The sequence below is a fragment of the Ovis canadensis genome, chromosome 3, assembly GCF_042477335.2.
Source record: "Ovis canadensis isolate MfBH-ARS-UI-01 breed Bighorn chromosome 3, ARS-UI_OviCan_v2, whole genome shotgun sequence".
In the NCBI taxonomy this organism is placed as follows: Eukaryota; Metazoa; Chordata; class Mammalia; order Artiodactyla; family Bovidae; genus Ovis; species Ovis canadensis.
The window spans coordinates 183,451,685-183,477,972 of record NC_091247.1 but is presented as its reverse complement, the minus strand read 5'-3'; the positions used below and the strand labels follow the sequence as shown (position 1 = coordinate 183,477,972).

Here is a 26,288-nt window from a genome sequence, read left to right as displayed (position 1 = left end):
GTGGGGATGGTCTTGATCCCTGTCTCCTGCACAATGTCACGAACTTCATTCCATAGTTCATCAGGCACTCTATCTATCAGATCTAGGCTCTTAAATCTATTTCTCACTTCCACTGTATAATCATAAAGGATTTTGATTTAGGTCATACCTGAATGATCTAGCAGTTTTCCCTACTTTCTTCAATTTAAGTTTGAATTTGGCAATAAGGAGCTCATGATCTGAGCCACAGTCAGCTCCCGGTCTTGTTTTTGCTGACTGTATAGAGCTTCTCCATCTTTGGCTGCAAAGAATATAATCAGTCTGATTTCGGTGCTGAGCATCTGGTGATGTCCGTGTGTAGAGTCTTCTCCTGTGTTGCTAGGAGAGACCTGAGCTTTCAGGTCTCTGCTAATGGTGTCAGTGGGGGAAGCGGAGCAAGCAGAGTGGTGTTTACTTCTGCCCAGGCCATGGCTTGCCTGCCGTCCCTTATTAGTTTGGTCTGAATTTCATTTAGGGCAGCGGCTCTTCTTCTCCTGCATGCACGTATGAGCACACAGCCCTGTGGGACTGTCTCCTGTTGGAGGGCAGTTCTCTCTCAGGTTATGAGGAGGCTAATACGGCTGTGAATCCCTGCTGACTGGAGATTGGAGTGAGTGTTGCCCTAGTCTAGTAACCGTAGTGTCTTCTGCTGGAAGTTGATCCTGCATCCGCTTGGTCTCAGTGCTGCTGGCCGCTCTGGGGGGCAAGGACACTGAGGCTGTGGACATGGGAGCATCTGCAGTCTCTGATGGGATTGTCTGGTTGATTGTATTTCTCCCTGTCCCTTGACCTGGGGAACAAAGGCCAATTGACCTTTCTATCCTTTGATCCCAGGACAGCGCCTGGCACATCAATCTCTCTGAAAGCACCTATGTCAAGCCTGAATTCTTCCTGCAGGCCCCAACAGTGAAGGTCACTTACTTGACCCCAGTGGTATCAGGAAGGAAGCCCAGTCCACAGCCCTGGCACTCTTACCTGTGTCTCCAGGTACAGCTTGCAGCATCGTATTGATGACTAAAGGGAGAAAGCAGGAAGCTTTCCTTATAAAAAATCTTGTGGTCTCTGTGTCGGAGAATTTTGTATAGTGCTTTAACTTTTTTTTAAGTTAAAAAAATGTATATTTTGGCCGCACTGCATGGCTTGTGGAATCTTCGTTCCCTAAGCAAGGATTGAACCCAGCCCTCAGCAGTAAAAACACTGAGTCGTAATCATTGGATCTCCAGGGAATGTCCCTTCCAACTTATACCTACAATTTATCCATTCTCAGGTTTGTTATTTGGATGTCCTTCTGCCTTGCTTTGCCTTAGGGATCAGTGATACATCTATGGATGCCCCAAAGTCATCAGAGGTCCCCTTCTAGCCCCCAGGATAAATGGGGTGCTGAGGAGTAGTTACCTGAATTAGTCAGGTCCTGGCAAGAAACAGGGGGCACACTCACAAAAGGTGGGGAGAGGATTTAACACAGGGCCAGAGGCATGGGCAGTATTCCGGGGAACCAGTGAGGGTTGTAAAGTTCCCAGGAGGGAGTCACCACAACCCCTGGGCCTGTGGGGGCAGGAGGAGGACTTGTGGAACCAGAACTAGAGGTAAAAGAGGGCAAGGGGCTTTGGACTCCTGCTGAGGTCTCCCATTGACCAAACTCAAGCAGAAACCAGAGGCAGGAGGAACTCAGTTTGTTGTTATTGTTGTTGTTCTGTCCCTGAGTCATGTCTGACTCTTTTCCACCCCATGGGCCACAGCAAGCCAGGCTTCCCTGTCCTTCACTCTCTCCCGGACTTTGCCCAAACTCATGTCCATTGAGTTCGATGCCATCCAGCCATCTCATCCTCTGTTGTCCCCTTCTCCTTTTGCCTTCGGTCTTTCCCAGCATCAGGATCTTTTCCAGTGAGTCAGCTCTTCCCATCAGGTGGCCAAAGTATTGTAGCATCTGCATCAGTCCTTCCAATGCATATTCAGGACTGATTTCCTATAGAATCGACTGGTTAGATCTCCTTGCAGTCCAAGGGACACTCAAGAGTCTTCTGCAACTCCACAGGTCAAAAACATCAATTTTTCAGCACTCAGCTTCTTTAGGATCCAACTCTCACATCAGTACATGACTACTGGAAAAACCATAGTTTTGACTAGATGGACCTTTGTCGGCAAAGGGATGGCTCTGCTTTTTGATACACTTTCTAGGTTCATCATAGCTTTCCTTCCAAGAAAGAAGTATCTTTTTATTTCATGGCTGCACTTACCATCTGCAGTGATTTTGGAGCTCAAGAAAATAAAATTTGTCACTGCTTCTACTTTTTCCACTTCTGTTCACCATGAAGTGATGGGACCAGATTCCGTGATCTTAGTTTTTTGAATGTTGAGTTTTAAGCCAGCTTTTTCACCCTCATCAAGAGTTCCTCTTAGCTTTCTGCCATAAGGGTGGTGTCACCTGCATATCTGAGGTTGTTGATATTTCTCCTGGCAATCTTGATTCCAGGTTGTGCTTCATCTAGCCCAGCATTTTGCATGGTGTACTCTGCAGATAATTTAAATAAGCAGGGTGACAAGAACCCAATTAATTTAGTCTAAAAAAGGTTCTCAGTGCACAAATCCCATTGGAAAAGGGCAGTGAGTCCATGATCACACTATATTCAGACATTTTGACCAATAAAGGCAAGTATCATGTCTACCAAGTATAGGGGAGGAATGGACAAGTGGTCACAGAATCTGATGCCAGACCCTTTCCTTTGAGGGGAGGAACATCCAGGTATCTGGGACCATCTTTAAGCCACCACACTGAGAAACTTGAAACCTGGACTTCATAGCTTCAGAATGGAAAATTCTCTTAGTGAGGCCATGTATGCATCCCTGGTCTGTCAAGGAACCTTCATCCCTGTCCCCAGACTGTCCCCGCTCCTGCCTCGAGCCTCGCCTCACTTCTGCCATTCTCTTCTGCACCCATAAAATTTGGGACCATCCCGAGCTCTTTCAGGTACGTGTTCGTGACACTCCAATTTTCTGCCTTCCTGGGTAGCAGGGCTCTGCGGTGGCGGCTGCAGATGATGAATTTATTCATGGTGGCAGGTGTACTGGATGAAACTAAAGAGATTGGGAAATTTATGTAAAATGTTTGAGGATGTGTGCACTTGTGCTTACATTTAATGGGCCCATTTTAAAAAGTCCCTGAACCCTGAAGCCAAGACAAAGTTTGATATCTCGGAGGCTGGGTATTTAAATATTTGTGATTCCAAAGAGCCTGATTCAGCGTGCATTTACCCATTCTTGTTCCCACCCTGGTTATACCTCCCATGGGCAGGCATTTTCCTATTCATCTCCTCCACTATTCAAACAGTGACAGTTGCATCTGCCTTACAGACTTTGATTCTAAGTCTTTGGGAGATATTTTCCAGAGATAAGTGGGGCTGTCGTCATTTTACAGGTGGGGAACTTGAGATGTGCAGAAATGAGATTGAAAAGGTGGCTTTGGTGTCCTGTGGGATCTGAGCCTCCCCTCACTGCCCCTCTCCTTCCTTAAAACAGGGTTTCCTAGAGACAGTGCTCTTGACCTTTTGCACATAGGGTGATTCTTTGGGTACCACCCTGTGCATTGTAGAATGCAGAGCAGCATCTCTGCCTCCATCCATAGACTGCCACTCCTTGCATCCCCAGGAGTGACAACCCAAAATGACTTCAGACATCGCCACGTGTCGTAGGGGAGGCAAAGGGGAGTGGATTACCCCCTACCGAGAACCACTGCCTTCTAGTAGGGTAGTTAAGGTCTTGGACATCTGAGAGTGTGAGTTAATTGGTATGAGACAGGGCTGGCACAGGGTACATTTTTGAGATCTTTTGGGTGTTTCTGACGCACCACCAGCAGGGTGAAGAATCTCTTATGCAGAATTAAAATGCCATCTCTCTCAGCCTGTTTCCTGATCTCTAATACTGAAACAATAACCCTGTACTTGTTTCGTACAGCTTAAACCTGGCAATCTGTGTAAAGTGCTAAATACTGTACCCAGTATGTACTAATTTGCTCAGTAAATACTAGCTCTTAGCGTAGTGATTCTTCTCTCCTGTCTTCCCTCGTCTTCCTTCTTGGTCCCCCGTGTAAGTGTGGAGCAGGGATCCTGCTGCCCTGACTGTGGGGCACTGGCTTGCGTATTGCCAGTGGGGGATGAACATATGGGGACTGAACATTTCAGGGAGCCAAGGGCAGGGTAGATGGGTCAGGTAAGCAGGTAGGGCCTGGCACACAGGGCGAAGTGAGGGGTCTTCATAAGGGGGAGGGGCAGCTGCAGGGGTGAGAGGCTCTGAGAATCCTAGAGCTGTGGGTGAACTGATAATTTCTCTAAAGTGATGATTTGGAGGAAGTGAGGTTCAGTACCTGGCACTGAGAGTGAGTGGCCAGGGTGGAGTGAAGGTCATTGGAACTGAAAAGGTCTTGCAACTGCATCCTAGACTCTCGGTTGGTTTATCCTGGATATGGTTAACCTTTCCTTGGTGATGTCTGGAGACATGGGCTGGCATAGGTCTGGGGAAGCCTGGATGGAAGTGAGCAGGACGTCAGAACTTCCCTGCGGCTGGAAGTGGCTGGTGAGGAGAATGGGGAGCCTGGGAGCCATGCGCTAGGAGGAAGGGCCACGTATGGTTCTGAAAACGAAGCGGTGCCTATCCAGACCCCTTCTTTGAATTTCAGTATTGGGTGCCCAGAGGAACATAGAACTTGCAGGCAGCAGAGGGCAGCCAAGCCTGCGGGGCAGCCCTGCCTGGTAGCCTGGAACTCTCACTTGAAGAGGTGTGCCATCTTCATCACCTGTAATTCATTCACAGCACACCAAGATGGCAAATCACCCCTGTTTCGGGAGCTCAGCTCTCGAGGGGCTTTCTCCTGTGATCAGACCGCGGTGTGCTGCATCTCTGTACTTGACATAGTTCCCTTCCGCGACATCCCGCATGAGGTGCGTCCTGACCGTCATGTTACAGTGAGTCACCTGATGCTGAAGCTTTCCGGGGTCACCCGCGGTTAACGGGCGTGCCGGGGCCCATGCTCCCAAGTGCTTCGGTGAGATGATCCATCCATGTCCTGTTGATTCTGCCAGCCTTCAGTTCCCTGAATGGTATCCCAGCTGGGCCCTTCGGTGTTTCTTGGTTCCCTTTGTCCTGTTATCAGGTTGCCCCTGACCTGCGATGTCCTGTGAGAACATTTCCTGAACTCTGAGCCACCACGTCTCCAACTGAGATCCCCGGTTGTCAGTTCATACATTCAGGCGTGTTTCTTTCTCCTCTCTTGTTACCGATTGTCATTGTCTCCAGGCTTGGGGGCACAGGATGCACTGTTTGCCTATTCAAGCCAATTGCCATTTCTCTCGTCCCCAAAATGTAATTGAAAAGAGCCTTAATGGTTTCTAAATGATGATAGCTCCATAAACCGATTAAAAAGGCCTTAATAAAACTGTCTGGAGTTATTCTTCACAGCTGCCGCCAATGTTCCTTGTGTCCCGACCATCCCAACAAGAAATAGGGCACTTTCTCATGCTGTCAGAAGCACCAGGAAGATCCTTCTCCATCTAATTGCTCCTCTGCTCTCTTCCCAGACAATCCACGTTGCTATTGTCTGTGCCGGATACAATGCCAGCCGGGACGTAGTCACCTTGGTGAAGTCTGTCCTGTTTCACAGGTAAGCGCGCGGTTGTCCTCTGCAGGTTCGTGTGTAGCTGCCGGCCTGCGCCTTTCCTCCAAAAAGGGTTAAAGCAAAGCAACATTTCTCATCCATCATTTAAGCTGCCATGAAAATGTAATTATTGTCTGAAGCCCCGGGGAGATTATTGTGTTAATAATGTTTAACAGCAGGGTTGAGTTTGCCCTCTTGCAATGTTGAGAATCGTAGCTCTGAGACCTCAAGGGACCTTCAAGGACGCTCTGAATTTGTTACTTCAATTTCTTCATTGGTTTCCTCCGGTTGACAGTCATCAGACCTCTGTTTACACATCCCTGTTGACAGGTTGTGTTGTGGACTGAATTGTGATCCCTTAAAATGTATCCTTGGGAATCCTAAACCCCAGTAACTCAAACTGAATTTGAAGTTAGGGTCTTTGAAGAGGTAATTCAATTAAAATGAGGTCATATGGGTAGACCCTCATCCAATGGGACTGGGATCCTTATAAGAAGAGGAGACAGGATGGAGGCACAGTCATTTGCAAGCCAAGGAGAGAAACCTTAGAAGAAACCAACCCTGCTGACACTTCAACTTTGAATTTCTAGCCTTCAGAACTAGAGAAAATAAATTCCTATTATTTAAGGCACCCAGCATGTGGCATTTTGTTGGGGCAGCTCTAGCAAATTTATACAGATGCTTACTCTATGCCAATCTGGCCCACCCCAGCTCCAGGTGTCTCTGACCCTTAGACAGTCCTGCTTCATGCCAAGCTGAACTTTTCCAATCTGTGGATTGTGTGATGATGTTCTCTGGCACTAGTATACCACCATGGAGACAGTCCTACAAAAGATGGATTCCTCTTCCACCTGGAAGTGACCATCCTCTCCTGAGTCACCTCTTCTCCAAGTTAAACACCTGCCATTTACTTTTCCTTTTTCATGGGACTTTTCTTCTGTCCCTTCACTGTTTTGATGTATATCTAATTCTATTCAGAGTATATCCAGATTTGGGTCTACAACTCCAGCTAAGGTCCGTGGTTCTGCCTTTACCTTCTTACCAAGAATTTGGGTGAAGCTTACCCACAGCTACAGCCACCAGTGTGGAAATGTATCAGATAGCCATAGCAGGATCCAGAAGGATCTTAGCAGTAGGAACAGGCATGAAAAGCTCCCAGAATTTAACTGAACAGAGATCAAGGTTTTACACCCACATCTAACTGTCAAAAGCATAAACAGAGTTGGGAAAGATGGTGGACATCTAAGACCTACCCACCCTGTAGGAAACTGGGGTTCATCTTGTGTCTGCCTTCTCTTGCAGTCCCCCAGCCAGCCTGTCTATTACTGACGCCTCCAGCTTCTCCCTCCTAAATGATTTTCAGTTCCACCTCTTCCTGTTCATCCCCACTGTGACTGGCATAGTTCATGTCCCCATGGACTCTCACCTGTCCTTTCTGTCTCCCTGACCCATCCTCTGTGTTGCCAGAATGATGTTTCAGAGATGCTGATGTGATTTCCTACAGCTGTTCAGTAGCTTCTCCTTGTCCAGGATAGAGAATTGAAGCTTTTTGCCGTGGCACAGGGAGCATCCAGGATCTGATGTCATTCTCAGCAGTGTTCCCACGCTGCTCCTCACTGTCTCGAGCAGCACTCGCCTGCTGGCAGCTCCACACCCTGTCTGAGGTGCACCCTGCCTCTTGTTTCCTCTTACTGCTCTACCGTGCCTTTCTCCCATCCTCCTCCACTCCAAGCTGGCAAACTCCCTTTGTTCTTTAAGCCTTGCTTGGCATCATTTTTTTTTTCCTGACTTTTTTTTTTTTTGGAGTATAATTCACAATGTTATATTGGTTTCTGCTATACAATGAAGTGGATCAACTGCATGTATACATATATCCCCTCCTTCCTGGACCTCCCTCCCAACCCCCCATCCCACCCCCAGGTCATCACAGAGCACCAAGCTGAGCTTCCTTGCTTTATAGTAGCTTCCCACTAGCTGTCTCATTTACACATGGTAGTGTTATATGTCCCTCCCAATTCATTCCATGCTCCCCGTCCCCGACCATACCCCGTGTCCACATCTGCATCTCTGTTCCTGCCCTGGAACTAGGTTCATCTGTACGATTCTTCTAGATTCCACATACATGCATTAATAGACGATATTTGTTTTTCTCTTTCTGACTTATTTCACTCTATATGACAGACCCTAGGTCCATTCCCATCTCTACAAATGACACAGTTCCATTCCTTTTTCTGGCTGAGTAACACCCCATTGCATATATGTATCACGTCGTCTTTATCCATTTGCCTGTCCGTGGACACTTAGGTTGTTTCCATGTCCTGGCTACTGTAAAGAGTGCTACAGTGAACAAAGGGGCATGTGTATTTTTTTGAACTATGGTTTTCTCAGGGTATGTGCCTAGTAACCAGAAGCCCACCTGTACCTCTCAGCCTGGGTCAGGGCTCCCCTTCTACCAGCCCATAAAGTCCTATGTATTCATTATTATCTTTATCACATTATATTTTCTTTATCTATACATGTTGTATCTTCTAGCAGAATCTGGGCCTTGTGGAGATAAGACACCATGCCTTGATTTTCCTATTTTCCCAGTATCTCAGCAAAGTACTATTTATATGCTCCATAAATGTTTCCTTGTTTAATAACTAAACCTAGGAGACTATTGAGAGTCCCTTGGACTGCAAGGAGATCCAACCAGTCTGTCCGAAAGGAGATCAGTCCTGGGTGTTCATTGGAAGGACTGATGTTGAAGCTGAAACTCCAGTACTTTGGCCACCTGATGAGAAGAGCTGACTCATTGGAAAAGACCCTGATGCTGGGAGAGAGTGAGGGCAGGAGGAGAAGGGCACGACAGAGGATGAGATGGTTGGATGGCATCACCGACTTAATGGACATAGGTTTGGATAGACTCCGGCAGTTGGTGATGGACAGGGAGGCCTGGTGTGCTGCGGTTCATGGGGTTGCAAAGAGTCAGACACAACTGAGCAACTGAACTGAACTGAGGAGCCTGCATTAATAAATAACCTAAAGACATATTTATTCAACCAGTTACTTATTAACCCAGACTTAATTTTATTTCACTTCACATTCAGGCCACTATACAGCTCAGTGATTTTCAGCAGGCCATTTCACTCTTTAGACTGGAGGGTTTTTTTTATCAGTTAGCTTATATCAGTTAGTTAGGAATCAGTTCACCCCAAAACTTACTTGGTAAAAGACAGCATTTATTTCCTAGCTCAGCTATTTGTACTGATCTCACCTGGCTGGTTCTTGATGGGCTGCCCTGTTCCTGCAGTCAGCTGGCAGGTTAACAAAACATCGGGTTGGCTGCCCTCCTGGAGCAGGGAAGGGAGGTGGGAGCTACTGATGAATACGTCACAGGGTCAGTTACCACTAGGGGACTTGGGTCCTCCTGGTAGCTCTGTCCAGTTGCCACTGTGCTTTCAGCTGTACATCCGAGGAGGAAATGGGAATGTGGAATGAAGAGGAGCCTTTTCCCACAATCCTGGTTTCTGTGCAGTTTTGGGGAGTCGTGGTTCTGCAGCCTTGATCTGCCGCTTGAAACCAGCCATCATGTAGGCTGAGCATTGAATTAGATGAGTGGTTCTCAGCCTTTATGTATTGGGGTGGCCAAAAAGTTCATTTGGGTTTTTAAACCTTTTGGCCAACTAAATATTTATTCCTTGTCTGCACTAAAGAACTCAGGTCCCTTCCTGGTTGGGAGGAAAAAAAGAAAAAAACACTCTTTAAAGAAGAGTATTTGCATGTTTGGGCTTCCCAGGTGGTACAGTGGTAAAGAATTCACCTGCCAATACAGGAGCCACAAGGGATGTGGGTTCAGTCCCTCAGTCAGGAAGATCCCCTGGAGGAGGGAATGGCTACCTGCTCCAGTATTCTTGGCTGGAAAATTCCATGGATAGAGGAGCCTGGTGGGCTTCAGTCCACAGGGTCGCAAAGAGTTGGACACTACTGAGCACAGCAGACATACATCATGTGATTACAGGTAGTTATGCTCTTTCTCAATTGTGGCACATTTTAAGATCATAAAAAGTTCTTATGGTAGTATTGGGTGTAAGTACTCTTGCAGCTACAATAATGTATATGTACAAACCTAAGTAATTCCAGTAGTTGTTGAAATTGTGAGAATCCTATTGAGTATAAACTCTTCCTCCTACAGGAGCTGCAGCACAAAGATGTTCAATTTGGAAATAGCAGTGGTTTCATTATCAGCTGCCTATGGCAGGCCGTACTTTCATGGAGGCATGGAGATCTGAGAAGAAAGCAAATTCTCAGCATGTGATATGAAAATTCTGCACCCCATATCAGGGCCTGCTTGATCTCCTTGAACTGAGCAGCCAATTAAGTCCCTTGGGATTCTACAGATAAGAATGATTCTGTGAATTGATATGCTGGTCATAATGATTTGAGATATCAAGACAAAAGGACTTTTGAAAGACATTCCATTCAGGAAGCCCAGCTATAAATAGCTTCATTGCTTCCAATGCATGTTATGAGGATTAACTAATACATGATTATAAAATACTTTGACAAATGGAGTACCTTCCTAATGTTAATAATATAATAATAGTGGTGCCGGATGCTTCTTTTGGCTTTCACTGTTAATTACAGTAATTAGATTCATTTTCCGGACAAGATTTTTAGCAAAATTTCATTTAAGGTTTGCTTTGTTACATCAAATCAATTTTTCTGCAGCATGCCTAATGATAGTGGACACACTACATTTTAAAAGATAGGAAAGGAGTGCTATCTGCACAGTTCTTTTTTTTTTTATTCTTTTTAATATTTATTTGGATGCATCAGGTCTTTGTTGTGGCATATGGGATCCTTAGTTGTGGCGCACAGGCTTAGTGGTTGCAGCCTGCAGTCTTAGTTGCCCTGCAGCATGTGGGATCTCGTTCCCCGACCAGGGATTAAACCTATATCCCCTGCATTGGAAGGCAGATTCTTAACCACTGGACAGACCAGTAGGGAAGTTCCTGTGATCACTCTTATATACTGATGCTGGCATTAAGAATTGCTATAACCTTTTAGAAGTTCATAGTATTATTGCCCAAGATGTTTACCCTATATGACTACATTAAGGCATTCTGCCTTAAATGGATAATCCCAACATCAGGGGAAAATTTTTTGTGAAATATTGCTTATAATCCTAAAAATTCTATTAATACTTAAACAGTAAGTCTAAATAATGGAATATCCCTCTTATAGTAAACCATATTCTTAATTGGTTATAAAAAGTATGTTATAACATGGCTAAGTGATAGTTTATGATATGAAGTAAGTGACAAGACAGTTCAAGAAGTCACACTTATCATGGTTCCACTATGTACATACATGCACACACGTGTGTCATGCATACACATATACATCTACATGGTTGACATACAGCAAGTGAAAGAGTAGCAAAAGATACATGAAAAATGGAATTTTTGTATGTTCAGAATGGAAAAAGTGCAAATGACCTTGGTTTTGTTTTCTCTTTACATTTTTGGTCATCTCCTTTTGCAACCTTTGTAATGAAGGAAAAAAGTGGATGAGAAAAAATAAAGGCAAGGTACATGTGAGCAGAGGTTTACCTCGTTGAAAATAAGACAGTATCGTGTCTTTGTCACTTGGATGGGATACTATTTAAAGAGAAATTGGAGGAATACCTGTACCTCCAATCCTAATTGCAGATAAACTGGGAGACATAGCTATTCTGTAAGGAAACTGAGCTTTAAGTGAGCAGAGAAAAAAATTCTTTCTTAGTCACTAAGTGCTTACCTCCTGGTTGGAAAGGTGGCCCAGCTTGTAAAAAGTTAATATTTGTTTGCTAGGAAGATCTGCTTACTCGCTCGCTCCATCACCCTGTTGGCAGGAGGAGACTGGGTGGTTTGCCTTGCTTTTCATATCAAGCAACTTTTTTGTGTGTTTTTAAATCTGTACCCCTCAAGAGCAGAAAGGATAAAACAACATCTTCATGATCAGTATTTGCCTCTAATTGTCTTATTGCTTATTCAGGCTTACACTTGTTGTAGAAGCCGTTTCCAGATTCTGCAGGGAAGAACCTAGGATTGAATAAAACAAAGAACTAGAAGTAGGTTCTGATTCTGGTCTTTCTATCTGTGAGCTGCTGACCCAGGGAGGTCACTCTTCTCCTTGGAGCTTTGTTTTGTTCCCCAGTCTCTCATAGAGCCCTGTTGTGAATATCCAAAGAGGTAGTCAATGTGAAATGCTTCTGTATTTTATTTATTTAACAAATAGAAGGGTAGTTCTCACTCTGTGTTAGGCTATGTTCTGAGTGTTTTTCAGATACCAACTCACTGAATGTTCTTCTAATTCCATGAGGGGGTCTACTGGTATCCCCATTTTACAGATGATGAAACTGAGGATCCACATGTGAAGTTATGACTCAGGGTCACAGAGAGGAAGGGCGGGGCTGGGTTTGGACCCAGACAGTCTAGCTTCAGGGTCCGAACTCTTGAAAAGTTACTGTTTTGAGTGTGATTTTCTTATTTTCACTCATCATTTTGGGTGACCATGTAGACATTGTTACTATTCCTGTGATCCATTTCCATCTTTATCCCCCACCCAGGTTATGTATTTTTGAAGTATTAAGTATAAATAGTGGGGTTTCTTTTTTGGCTGCCCCATGAAGCACTTAGGATCTTAGTTCCCCAGCCAGGGATCAAACTTGCACACCATCCATTGGAATGTGGAGTCAATTGCTAGGCCACTGGGGAAGTCCCTGGACTGAACATCAGTGTTCTAGTAAGACTTAAGAAAATGCACGGGGAAATGAAAAGAAAATCTGCACGAGACAATAGATATGTTAATTAGCTTGACTGCAATGATGATTTCACAATGTAGACATATATAAAAATATCACCTTAAATGTTTCATAGTATTTAATGTACTTTGGAAACACAAAGTATATAATACACTTTAAATACACTAATTTTTATTTGTCAATTATACCTCAGTGAAGTTCGGGGGAAGGAAATAGCAAGGACATGTAAGATCTTTGAACAGGTAAAAGATGTGTGCTATGTAGTCATGCATGTAAAACCAAAAAGAATTAGTTGCTATAGTTTATAGGTTCCAAGGATAGGTCATTGTATTTGACTTTCATCCCAGCCATGTACAGGTGCATACCCACAAATGGATGAGGAAACCGACGCTCAGAGGCTAAATCCTGTGTTCAAGGTCACAGGTAAATAAGTGATGCTCCTGAGGTTCTACCCTTGGCTCTGGCCAACCTTGGAGTCCATGCTGCTTTTACTACACCATGAGGTCTTTGATTTGCTCTGTTCTTCTCCACTGGAGAGCTCTTCTGACATGATACTGAGGTGTCCTCGATTCTCCCCACATTATCAAGGCCACTTGTCCTCCCCCACACCAAGAGCTCACACCAAAAAACCCTCATTTGGGCTTCTGTGTTTTCCTGCAGTGAGTTCCATTAAATCTCTCAGTGTAACAGATTCACTGAGCATTTGAGTTGCTGTCACAGGCTCTTTCTTTTTCTAAAATTGCAATTCCATTGTAAACTTAATAATTAAGGATTATTCAACTCAGCTGTCCTTGTATATTTTAATAAAAAACAGACCTTGGGTTGCCTTATAGGGACTGTGACACATTCCTGACAGAAATAAGAAAGGAAAAGCAGGGAGAAAGCTAAGGTTTAATCATCTTTGCCTCTTTGTATTACCATATTTATTGCATCCCAGCCTGGAACAGGGGAGCAGTTAAGGAGACCAGAGGCAGCAGGAGCATTGCTCATTATGAGCAAAATCTGCAGGCTCTGCTGAAGACGAAGCATGCACTTGCTTCCTTCTTTGTTAGGAAAGCGTGATCTGGTCTGAATTAGAAGAGACCTAATGTCTGGGTTGCTCAACCCCAATCAAGCTATGTGGAACCCATTGTATTTGAAGATGTGTACTCAAGCTGGCCCATTCAGGTAGAAGCCTTTCCCATGGGCTTAAAGCATAGCTCCCAGAATGCATATGTAACTGGTGGACTGATATTAAAGGCTATTTTAGTTGTTTAATAGACACTGAATCATATATTAAGAAAATCATTCCTTTTGTGATTCTTCTGAATGAGTTCTTATTATTTTCAGTTGATGAAACTCATTTTGGCATAAATATGTTCTTAACATCTGTCTAACTCTTGCTAATCTCCCTCCAAACAACAGAGAATAGGATGGAGGTTCCTCACCTTTGGCTGGTTTGGGGATTTGCAGACCTCTAGCATTAAAACGATTTTACCATCCTGAGTTAGGAACCAAATGCAAAATCAGCCTTGGGGATTACACATTGGGAATGAAATATCACCTGTATTGCTGTTCATCCTGAATTGTGGAATGTTATTTGAATTGAGGGCACTTTTTTGTCCTCATGAGTTGGGGTTACTTATAGTCTGAGCCAACCTGGACAATTGCTGGCTTTTCCTACCTAGGCAGATCATTTCTTATACAACACAGCTTCTAAGACAGCTGAGTAGACCAGACCTCATTCCCGCTCCCAGACTCATAGGTTAGACTGTCACTCTCCATCTCAGGCCAGTGGAGACACATTGGGATGTAATTCACATACTGTGACATTCACTCTTTAAAAGTGGACAGTTCAGTGGTTTTTGGAACATTCAGAATTGTGCAACTATCCCCACCATCTAATATTATCAATGGCCCATTTTCAGCATCTCATAAAGAAACACCCGTCCGCATGAACAATCACTCCCCACTTTCCTCCCCCTGCATCCCCTGGCAACCACTAATCGTTCTGTTTATGTGGACTGTCCATTCTGAACATTTTAGATCAATGGGACCACATGCTCCTTTGTCTCCCTGGAACGGGCTTCTCCTGTGTAGCATAATCTTTTCAGGGTTCATCCATGTTATAGCATCTGCCGGTCCTTCATTGCTTTTCATTACCTAATAATTTACTGCATTTTGTTTACTCGTCACTTGGTGACCATTTGGGTTGTTTCCACGTCTTGACTGTGACAAATAATGCCAGTGTGGATGTTTGTGCTGCAGTTCTTGAGGGAGCACATTTTCATATATTATTTGTTGATATCGGATTGGCCACAGACTGTCTAGGTGTTTCCAAAACATGTTACAGAAAAATCCCAATAAACTTTTTGGCCAAGCCTGTAGCTAGGAGTGGGATTTCCGGGTAAGTCAGCAATGGTAGCTTTATGCTTCATGTTTTGAAAAGCCGCCAAACTGTGTTCCAGAGCAGCTACAGTCATTGTATAATCCCACAAGTAGCAGCTGAGGGTTCCGGTATCTCTACATCCTTAATGACACTTGTTATTGGCTGTTATTTTTATCTTAGTCATTTTCGTGGGTTTCAGAGTGGTATCCCAGTTCTGATTTGCATTTCCCTACTGACTAGTGATGTTGAGCATCTTTTCCTGTGCTTGTTGGCCTTTTGTATGTCTTCTCTGAGAAATGACTGTTCAGATCTTTTGTTCATTTTCTAATCTGCTTACTTGTGTTTGTATTGAGCTGTAAAATATTTTTATACTATGGTTACAAGTCCCTTACCAGGTATATCCATGCCTTGCAGATATTTTCTCTCATTTGGTAGCCATCTTTTTCACTTTCTTGATGGTGCTCTTTGAAGCACAAGAGTTTTTAATCTTGATGAAGACAAATTTATTTTTCTTTTTCTTTTGAGTTTGAGATGTCTTACATCAGAAACCATCACCTAACCCCAGATTAAAAGATAACGCTCTCACATTTTCTTCTAAGGGCCTCTACGCCAGAGTTGCAAGTAACTGTGTCCACTATGAGGGAATTTGGATCTCTTTAGTAATTATTCATTTGTCCTTTTATTCTATTTTTTTTGATAGGCTATTACTGGATGATTATATCTATAAGGAATTGTTTTTTAAAATCTGAGGAAAAGATTATTTTTAATAAAATTTATTTTGTAGAACAGTTTTCGATTATACAAAGAAATTACAAAAGGAATACCACAGATTTTCCAAAACCCTACAGCCCATTTCCCCTCTTACGACATCTTATGGTATATTTGTTTTAATTAATGAACCAGTCCCTAGTGGCTCAGCAGGTAAATAATCTGCCTGCAATGCAGGAGACACAGGTTCGATCGCTGGGTTGGGAAGATCCCCTGGAGAAGGAAATGGCACCCCACTCCGGTATTCTTGCCTGGAAAATTCCTTGGACAGGGGAGCCTGGTGAGCTACAGTCCATGGGGTCCCAAAAAGAGCTAAACATGACTTAGTAACTAAACAACAGCAACACTTGTGTCTTTCTCATATAATAATAAATGGTAGGCATCCAGACCACCAGTACTGGTTGGGTAGTTGTATTTGTGCTAACTTACAGACTTAGCTTCCCTTCCCTGGTGGCTCAAACGGTAAAGAATCTGTCTGCAATGCAGGAGACCCAGGTCCAATCTATGGGTGGGGAAGACGCCCTAGAGAAGGAAACGGCAACCCACTCCAGTATTCTTGCCTGGGAAAAGCCCATAGACAAAGGAGCCTGGAAGGCTATAGACCATGGGGTCACAAAGAGTCGGACATGACCAAGCACATAAAACTCATTACTCATTGATATATTATTATAACTAAAGTCCTGTCCTTTGTTTCAGATTTCTTTAATTTTTGCCTAAGTTCTGTTTTCTGTTCCAGAATCCCATCCAGGATATAATACTGCATTTAATCATGTCTCCTTCGGTTCCTCTTTCTTGAGATAGCTGGGAGAAAGATTATTTACAAAATGTGGTTCCCAGTACCAGGACTCCATCTAACAGGGAACAGTTGCAAAAGTGTAAGTTTTGAGCCCTGAATTCAGTGGGAGGCTCTGAGAAAGGGCATCTTGACACCATAGAATGTCTTCCTCGGAGCTGTGGTGTCTGAACTGAGAGCCAGAGGCTGGAAGCAGGAAGTGTGGTTCCGTGCAGGCAGCTGTGGACACCACTCCAGCGTGAACACAGCCGATGGGAAGGCTAAGCCCTGAGCTGACTCGCGGCCAGGCACTTTCTAGGCACCAGGGTTGGGGAGAGTAGACAAGAGAGTAGGTGCTTTGTGAAATAAGACAGTCTCTACCCTAGACAGCTCGTGTTCTACTGGAGGGTGGACATAGATCTGTAGATGTATGGGAAGATTTCCAGCCCTGCTAGCCACTGCTGGAAAGAAACCAAACGTGGCGGTGGGGTGAGGCGTGATGGGTAGGGAGAGGGGCTTTGGATGGAGTGGTCATGGCGGGCCTCTTTGAGAAGCTGAGATTTCAGTGTATTCCTGAAGGAGACTTTGGTTTATTCCTGAGGAAGAATGCAGAAGAGGGGAAAAACCCTGGAGAAATGCTGGCACCATCATCCTCTGAGAGCCTGTTCTTCTTACTCACGCTGTCCATCTTCTGCTTGATAACCAGATTAACCTTCTGAATTACAGCTTCGGTCTGCTGCCTTCCAAGCCCTATAAACCTTATCTGGCTGTCTTTCACTTGGAGAATCAAATTCTGTTTTTAGGAATTCACATACCCTGGCCCATCCTGTTGTTAATACTCTCTCTCTCTTCTTTCCTCCCCATTCCTGGCATACAGTGTGCATTCAATAAACATTGTATGATCTGCTCTAATAAGACTGTAGTTCTTTCACAGACACACTATGAACCTCTCCACCTCTGTTCTTTTCCTATTTCTGTTACATACTGCAGGATACATTTCTCTCTCCCTCATCTTTTCTCATCCAAAGGTCCGGTTTGCTTGCCACATGATCCGTGGAAACTGCCTAGACTCTCCACTGCTGAAAGGCCATCTCCTTCATTCTTATTCTCCATGAACATGTGTGTGTGTCCTTGTGTGGCCGTTCTGTACGGCTGTGCAGGCTGTTCACTGTCCAGCTCCAGGAATCCCTTTACTCACCATTCAGGTCAGTGTCTTCACATGGCTGCAGGGCAGCAGGGAGGGCCTGCTATTCCCAAACTTGCAGCTGTGTGTGCAGCCCAGTGTTACAGAGCCCTTATGTGCTAACATTTATGTGGTTATTTGTATTCTTTCTCTGTCTCGGCTACATTGATTGCTGCCTGAAGAGAGGACTCTGAGCTCATTCATCGCCTAAATCCCTATTCTGCCTTACTTGATGCTTGATAGCTCTTTGTTGGGTGTTTATCCATTCAATGCATTTTTTCGTCTATGAGTGGAAGAACTAATTGAAAATACTTTATTTGAAAAGTGATGTAAAAGCAGTAGAGAAAATAACAGTTTCATAAGTTCATGTTGATAACAGTTCTGGTCCATTCAGGCAGCTGTAACAAAATAGCACAGACCAGGTGGCTCATAAACAACAGGAATTTATTTTTTCCCCTCAGTTCTGGAGGCTAGGAAGTCCAAGGTCATGACACCAGCATGACCTGGCTCTGGCGGGGGCCGACTTCCTGATCACAGACTGCAGACTTCTTTCTGTGTTCTCTTGTGTTAAACAAGCCAAGGAGCCTCTTTTGTAAGGGCACTAACCCCTTTCAGGAGGACTCTGCCCAGGGACCTAGTCACCTCCCAAAGGCCTCACCTCCTGGTACTCTCACCCGAGGGGTTAGGGTTCAACATAATGAATTTGGGGTGGGGGTCAACGAACATTCAGACCATACCAATTATTAACACGTATTGAAATACTACCCACATGCCAGGCATTTTGCTAAGCACTTTATATATATCACATGTCACAATTAGCCAATATATTGATACTGCTGCTTACTTACATTATTGTTCCCGATTTGAAGTGAAATTGAGGCCTAGAGAGATGAAATCACATGCTTGCATTCACTTAGTCATTAATGCAGCCAGGGTTCCGACCCAAATGTTCTAGAGCAGAACGCCAGCCCTGAACCATTGATGTAAGCGTGTCCTCAGCTGCTTTCACTTCTTATGGGAAATGTGAACAGTGATGGGGAAGGAGAGAGCGCTGGCTTTCTTTCCCTGTTGTATGGGTGTTTCTTGAGCACACGTTACTTGCCAGCCTCTCTGCCTAGCACTGGGGGTGGAAATGAAAAGATGGCCGCTGTCCTTGGAGGCCTCATGGTGGAGGGAAGAAGCCAGGTATTTGAATTTTTTGTTTGTTTGTTTGTTTTATTGAAGGATAATTGCTTTACAGAATTTGTTTTCTGTCAAACCTCTGCATGAATCAGCCATAAGTATACATATATGCCCTCCCTTTTGAAACCTCCTCCCATCTCTCTCCCCATCCCACCCCTCTCGGTTGATACAGAGCCCCTGTTTGAGTTTCCTGAGCCATACAGCAAATTCCCATTGGCTATCTATTTTACATATGGTAATGTAAGTTTCCATGTTACTCTTTTCATGCATCTCATCCTCTCCCCCACTCTCCCCCCATCCATAAACCTCTATGTCTATCCATAAGTCTTCATGTCTCTATGTCTGTTTCTCCACTGCTGCCCTATAAATAAATTCTTTATACCATTTTTCTAGATTCTGTATATATACGTTAGAATACAATATTTATCTTTCTCTTTCTGACTTACTTCACTCTGTATAATAGGTTCTAGGTTCATCCACTTCATTAGAACTGACTCAAATGCGTTCGTGTTTATAACTGAGTAGCATTCCATTGTGTATATGTACCACAACTTTATCCATTCGTCTGTCAATGGGCATCTAGGTTGCTTCCATGTTCTAGCTATCATAAACAGTGCTGCAATGGATTCTTTTTCAATTTTGAATTCCTCAGGTTATATGCTTAGGAGTGGGATTTCTGGGTCATATGGTGGTTTTATTCCTAGTTTTTCAAGGACTCTCCATACTGTCTACCACAGTGGCTGAATCAATTTACATTCCCACTAACAGTGCAAGAGCATTGCCTTTTCTCCACACCCTCTCCAGCATTTATTGTTTACAGACTTTTTGATGATGGCCATTCTGATCAGTGCGAGGTGATATCTCACTGCAGTGTTTTGATTTGCCTTTCTCTAATAATGAGCGATGTTGAGCATCTTTTCATGTGTTTGTTAGTCATCAGTAAGTCTTCTTTGGGGAATTATCTGTTTAGGTCTTTTTCCCATTTTTTGATTGGGTTGTTTGTTATTCTGGCACTGAGTTGTATGAGCTGCTTGTGTATTTTGGAAATTAATCCTCTGTCAGTTATTTCATTTGTTATTATTTTCTCCCATTGTGAGGGTTGTCTTTTCATCTTGCTTATAGTTTCCTTTGCTGTGCAAAAGTTTTTAAGTTTAATCAGGTCCCACTTGTTTACTTTTGTTTTTATTTCTGTTACTCTAGGAGGTGGGTCATAGAGGGTCTTGCTTTGCTTTATGTCATTGTTTGTTCTGCCTCTGTTTTCCTCTAAGAGTTTTATAATTTCTGATCTTACATTTAGGTCTTTAATTCATTTTGAGTTTATCTTTGTGTATGGTGTTAGGAAGTGTTCCAATTTCGTTCTTTTACATGTAGCTGTCCAGTTTTCCCAGCACCATTTATTGAAGAGGCTGTCTTTGTCCCATTGTATATGCTTGCCTCCTTTGTCAAAAATAAGGTACCCGTAGGTGCATGGGTTTATTTATTTTTTTTTTATTTTACTTTACAATGCTGTATTGGTTTTGCCATACATCAACATGAATCCGCCACGGGTTACACGTGTTCCCAATCCTGAACCCCTCTCCCACCTCCCTCCCCATACCATCTGTCTGGGTCATCCCAGGGTGCATGGGTTTATTTCTGGGCTCTCTGTCTTACTCCATTGGTCTCTATTTCTGTTTTTGTGTCAGTACCATACTGCCTTGAATACAGGTGTTTGAATTTGATCTCACGGTGCTTCGCTGTGTGCTCAGTTAGCTTTTCATTGGAGGCACTCACAGAGGAGATGACTGACGAACAGTTTGAAGGGATGAACAGGAAATCACAGGCATTGTGGAGAATTCTGTGGGGAAGGAACAGCACAGGCAAAGATACAGATGTGTAGAAAATGTGATGTGTTAGAGCACAGATGTGTACCTTGGTTTGTTTGGTATAGTTATCCCCATATCTAAAATTATGCCATCCCTCCACCATGGATAAAAATGCAAGTTGACAATTATACAGTTTACATTTATCCATTCTTCATACATAAGATTCCTTTGTGCCTCCCGTGGGAGAGGGAGGTGGTTGTGCCAATACTGAGGGCTAAAGGGACCCTCTGTCTTCCAAGGAGTGACAAGTTACCCCTGGCCTAACATCCAGGTTAAGTCACTGGCCAGTGAGCAAGCACATCATCACTCCCTGATGCCTCTGGTCATCTCTTAGGACCTCAGGAAGCAATGGCAACTGGCAGCTTCCTATAGAGCTTCCAGGAAGGCTGTAGGGCAGGCACACCACTTGCTCCTGAGCATACGTGGTTTAATCGGAGAGTTTGCTGTGTTCAGGCAGTGGGTACCATGGAGAAGTTCAGTGGTTCTGATGGCTTCTTTGAGTCACTGATTCAGCTCAGCACCCTTGAGCACCTATTATGTGTTTGGCAGATTGACCTTGGATAATAACGTTCTTCAGGTCTAGACTCATCCTCCCAGCTCCACTTGGCTTTGCTACCCTCACCTTCAATTCGCTGTATCCAATACCAAGCCCACCATCTTCCTCCAGCTGCGTTTCTTCCCATGTCCTCTGTCCTAGAGGCATCACCACCAGCCCAGGGAGCCCCGCTGTCCTCCTCTTCCTCGCTAGTGTCCTCATATCCGAGATCTCTTCTTCTGAAATCCCTCAAGATTTTACTTCTTCGTTCTTTGTTGCTCTTCTCTAGACGTGAAGTCAGGTTTTCATTTCACATTCGTTTTTTTTAATCGAACTCTTACTGTATCTGCGGCATGGAGCTCCACCCTGGGACTCAGCATCACTGGCATTATCCTTCGTCTTTTTAAGCTCACAGTCAAGGAGGGATGCAGACGAGTGAACAGACAGTGACAGCCTAAGCATTGCACAGATGCTGAGAGGACTGTGTGTTAGGAAGGGCCCCTGACCTCATCACGGGTCATCAGGGAGGGATTCCAGGAGCACCCGATGGCCGACCTCAGAAGTGAAGGCTGGGTGAGAGAGAACCAGATGCTGAACGGCGACTGTGAAAGTGAGGGAGGAGGAGGACGGAGAGGACAGGACTGGAATATGTGAGAGCAAGGATGGTGGGTCTTACCACCATGTCCCAGCATCCTGCTCATCGCTTGGTGATCAACAGGTGTTCAGTAAGTGCAGAATAAGCAAATGCATGAGGATTTCCTACCCAGTAAACCACAAACGCAAAGCCCTGGGTGGAAAGAGTGCATGGGGGAAGGGAGAGTTGAAAGACATTTATGTGTCTGGAACTTCAAACAGTGCTGGGGAGCCACTGTACAGGGGTTGAGAGCTATGGGGCAGGTCGTGTGACTCCCTCTGCTGAGCTGATGAAGTACAAACTGTTTGTTGCACTGCTTACTATATGCCTGCATCTCTCCCCTTCTCTGTTCCAACCCCCGAATCCCTGCTAACCTTCCTGTCCCAACACACTTTCAGTGCCTGCTGGGCTCCATTCCATCTCTTATTATTCTCCCTGGATCATGTCCCCTCTTCCTTTGCTTCCTGTGCCAAGTATAAAGCTTCCCCCAGTGCTTACACATCCTTCTGACCCAGTCCAGACTCGCCTTTCATTTTCTTTAGTCTAATGGAACCTTGTCTTCTGTTGTAGCTGTTACCACATCCCACCTCCTGTTTATATTTAATTTTGTCTATATTTAACTATCTCTTTAAATGGTAAGAGCTCCTTGAGATTGGGGCAGGGGGATGGAGTCCTTCTCATCTTTAGATTTCTCAGAGGTGCTCCTTCACCACGATGCATTCTCTTATTATTATTAGCACCATGGTATCTATGGTAGTATTTCTGCTGAGTTGAACTGTGGCTTTGTGCCTGGCAGTCCCTCAAGAAGGCAGCTCCACTGTCTATTATTATCCCACCTATGTTTGTTGTTTTGGAGAAGGAAATGGCAACCCACTCCACTGTTCTTGTAAGTTTCCATGTTACTCATTCCATACATCTCATCCTCTCCTCCCCTCTCCACAAGCCTCTATGGAGAATCCCAGGGACGGGGAGCCTGGTGGGCTACCGTCTATGGGGTCGCACAGAGTCAGACATGACTGAAGTGACTGAGCAGCAGCAGCATGTTTGTTGTTGAGATGCAGCGAGTATTGTACTGCTTATCCCATCTTATTGACCCAGTAGCCCCAAGGGGACTCTTCATTGTGCACAATGAAGAGGCAGTGCGGAGGTATAAGTGACATGTTCAAAGCCCCCTCCATAGATGCTAGATCTGGGCTTCAGACCTATTTACATTTGAATCAGAAGCTTTGCCCTTGTGTGCTGCTCGTTTGTATTTTGGGTGCTGGCTCAGTGTGACAGCGGGCCGACTGAGATGGAATGATAAAGACCTTAGAAATATTACATATGAGGGTGAGCTGATATTCAGTAATGGGGGCCCCAGGTGATGCCACTGTGGCTCCCTGGGGGTGGGAATGGACATGGAGGGGAACAAGCAGAAGGCGGGATTTAGTGCTGTGCTATGAGAGTACTTTCCAGCTCCATACAGCCAGTCTAAAGACCTCATCCTCTGTCTACATGCTTCACTGAGGCCACTACATCCAGGTGGTAAAGATAAGGCGTTGACCAAATTGTACACACGCTATGATTTTTGGAAATACAGATGCCCTAATAGCAGGTATGGTGGTTGGCTTGCATGGAGTGTCACCAATGATTTTACCCTGTCCGGTCCTTGGAGTTGCCACGTCTCTGAAATCTTGAGTTGGATTAGATGTTCTCTCCCCTTGTCACCCCTGACCTCCCCAGCAGGCACTGGTTGGGCAACATGCCTGGTTGACCTTCCCTGTTGCTGTTACAGATTGGTTGTGTGTGTGCTCAGTTGCTTCGGTCGTGCCCAACTCTTTATGACCCTGTAGACTGTAGCCTGCCCGGCTCTTCTGTCCACAGGACATCCCAGGCAAGAATATTGGAGTGGGTAGCCATTCCCTTCTCTAGGGGACCTTCCCGACCCGTGGATCAAACCCACATCTGCTTTGCAGGAGGATTCTTTACCACTGAGCACTGGGGAACCCAAATATTACCAGTTGGTAGGAGTGGGTTTTTGTGGCTAGAATTCAAAGGTCTTGGTTCTCCCTCCTGACTCCTCCTCTCACTGCCCACAGGCGGAACCCCCTCCATTTCCACCTCATCGCTGACTCCATCGCCGAGCAGATCCTGGCAACACTCTTCCAGACCTGGATGGTACCAGCGGTGCGTGTAGACTTCTACAACGCTGATGAGCTCAAGGTACTGGTGGGAAGGGAGTCATGCTTTTCTTGTTTATGGTTTAGTAGACAGAAGCAAAGGCAGAAATCTCAACTCCCAACTGGAAACGTCCAGGTGTACCTGAGGGTTTTTGCCACTTGAAATTGATTTGATTATCTGAAGCATTAAAGTAACCACCTCTTTAGCACAGGATACATGTTGATCTATGCAATTCTGACCAGCAAGCGTTTCTGTGGAGGCTGGAGGCCTCTGGCCTGGTCTGTATCTAAAGGAGGCCCATGGTGGCTGATATCTAGAGAATTTGATTACCTGGTTAGGTCAGCACTGAACTCAGAGTGTGATGGGACTGGGTTTGAACTTGTGTATTATCATTTACTGGTCATAAGACACAAAGTTATACCTTTTCTGGGTCTGATTTTTCATGAGTAGAAATGTGATTATAACAACAACCTCGTGGAGTAATGGCTCAAATGAGAGAATATATCTGAGTGCGCTTTAAAAGACTATGCTGAATAGAGACTTCCCTAGCCGTCCCTTGGTTCAGACTCTGTACTTCCACTGCAGGGGCCACAGGTTCGATCCCTTGTTGAGGAACTAAGATCCTTCATGCCATGTGGCGTGGCCGAATAACCCCCACAAGATTAGGCGGAATAAATATGAAGGATTATGTTGGGCCAGAAGGTTGCAACCAAATGAAGATCATTTGGCCACATCACTGCCTTACTTGAAATCCTGCCGTGGTACCACGTGGTCTGCGTCAAGCCTGAGTTTCACAGTCTGATTAAAACGCCCTTCATCTTCTGGCTCTAGACCCTTCTTCCAGTCTTGTCTCTGGCCGTTCCTGCAAATTCACTTATTACCTAGCTCTAAGAAACCACCTCTGGGCTCTCTGCCCTCCTTCCTGTGTTTGAGCCTTTCCTTCTGTCCGACGTGCCCTTCCAGCTGCTTTGTCACCACTCCACTCACCCTTCGGGTCTCAGCTCAATGGCCACCTGCTCTGAGATCTGTCTGCGACTCCCTCAGGGAAGAGGAAGATCTTCTCTGTTCACTTGTCCAACTGCTGCTTCAGTTTAGACCCTTCTTAATGGGGGACGGGGCTGGGAACACGTCTTGTTCTGTTCTGTATTTCTGGTGCATTGGTTGTTACCCTGTGCTGCTAGTGGATTTTGCAAATTGTTGTTATTAGTGGAACACGTAACTTTGCAGAAACTGTGGCTGCTCCATCTCCAGTCACCTTGGGAAGGACTAAACACCTAGGCGTGAGGCTGATTTTAGCAAATTGCTTGTTCTAAACCTCATAAAGCCATTATCTTTTCATTTCAGAGCCGTAACATTTTAAATAGATCACTGAGATGCCGGCCAGAGTTTCTGATTTTCCCATATTTCAGGCTCTGAGGTTGATCGAGATGTTGAGAATTTAGCATTTGGGGATTGTCGTGGCAATTTGTGTGCCATTCCAATCTATTCTGAGCTAAAATTGATTAACACTCTTAAAAAGGGAAAAACAAAATTTAGCAAATTGCTGCACTAATTAAGGTGAAAGCAAGCCACTCTGTCTCCCAGGGTCTGAGCACCAGTTCCATGGGGAAGAGCTACGGGAGGGGAGGAGCTGTGTCTGGCACAGAAGGCGGCTTCTTCTGTCTTCATGTGGTTCCAAATCTGTGCTCTGTAAGCCTGGACCACCCCTGCTTTTTAAGAGAACACGGAGTGGTTCAAAAAAAACCCCAACTTCATATTCCATCTTGCCACTAAAGAGCTGTCTGACTTGGGTTTGAGCCGTGAAAGTGAAAAGTGAAAGTGTTAGTCAATCAGCTGTGTCCAACTCTTTGCAACCCTGTGGACTAATGTAACCCTGCCAGGCTCCTCTGTCCATGGAATTCTCCAGGCAAGAATACTGGAGTAGGTAGCCGTTCCCTTCCTGACCCAAGGACTCTTCCTGACCCAAGGATCAAACCCTGGTCTCCCACATCACAGGCAGATTCTTTACCTCTGAGCCGAATGGGTAGGACACTACCAGACACAGAGCAAGATACTGGATTAAATAAGATAACTGACGTGAAGGCCCAGCAGTGCCTGAGATGCGGCAGGTTCTTGATAGTCCCTTATTCCTCTTTGTAGCCACGGCAATGTAGGATTAAAATGCTCTTAACTGTATGGCCTGCAGGGAAATCCCTGGGCCATTGGGAGGTTGAAAGGTAAGGCACTGTGCCCTGTATGTAACCTGCCCCTGGGAACCCCAAGACTTTCTTAGCGTCCTGGAAGAAAGGAGGCAGGTGAGATTGGGAAAGACTGGAGTTCTGACTCCATCATGCCCACATGAATCCAAGTATCCATTATGTTTACACACT

At 44.8% G+C, this 26,288-nt stretch overlaps 1 protein-coding gene across 4 annotated transcripts in view; it reads left to right on the top strand.

The window, feature by feature from the left end:
* LARGE1 (LARGE xylosyl- and glucuronyltransferase 1) overlaps positions 1-26,288 on the top strand; it is a 617,169-nt gene that overhangs the window by 291,714 nt on the left and 299,167 nt on the right. For all 4 annotated transcript variants that reach the window (XM_069585273.1, XM_069585276.1, XM_069585275.1 and 1 more), the window contains 2 exons: positions 5,589-5,671; positions 23,838-23,961. In XM_069585273.1, coding sequence (XP_069441374.1) covers positions 5,589-5,671; positions 23,838-23,961 — 207 coding nt within the window. The remainder of the gene's footprint in view (positions 1-5,588; positions 5,672-23,837; positions 23,962-26,288) is intronic.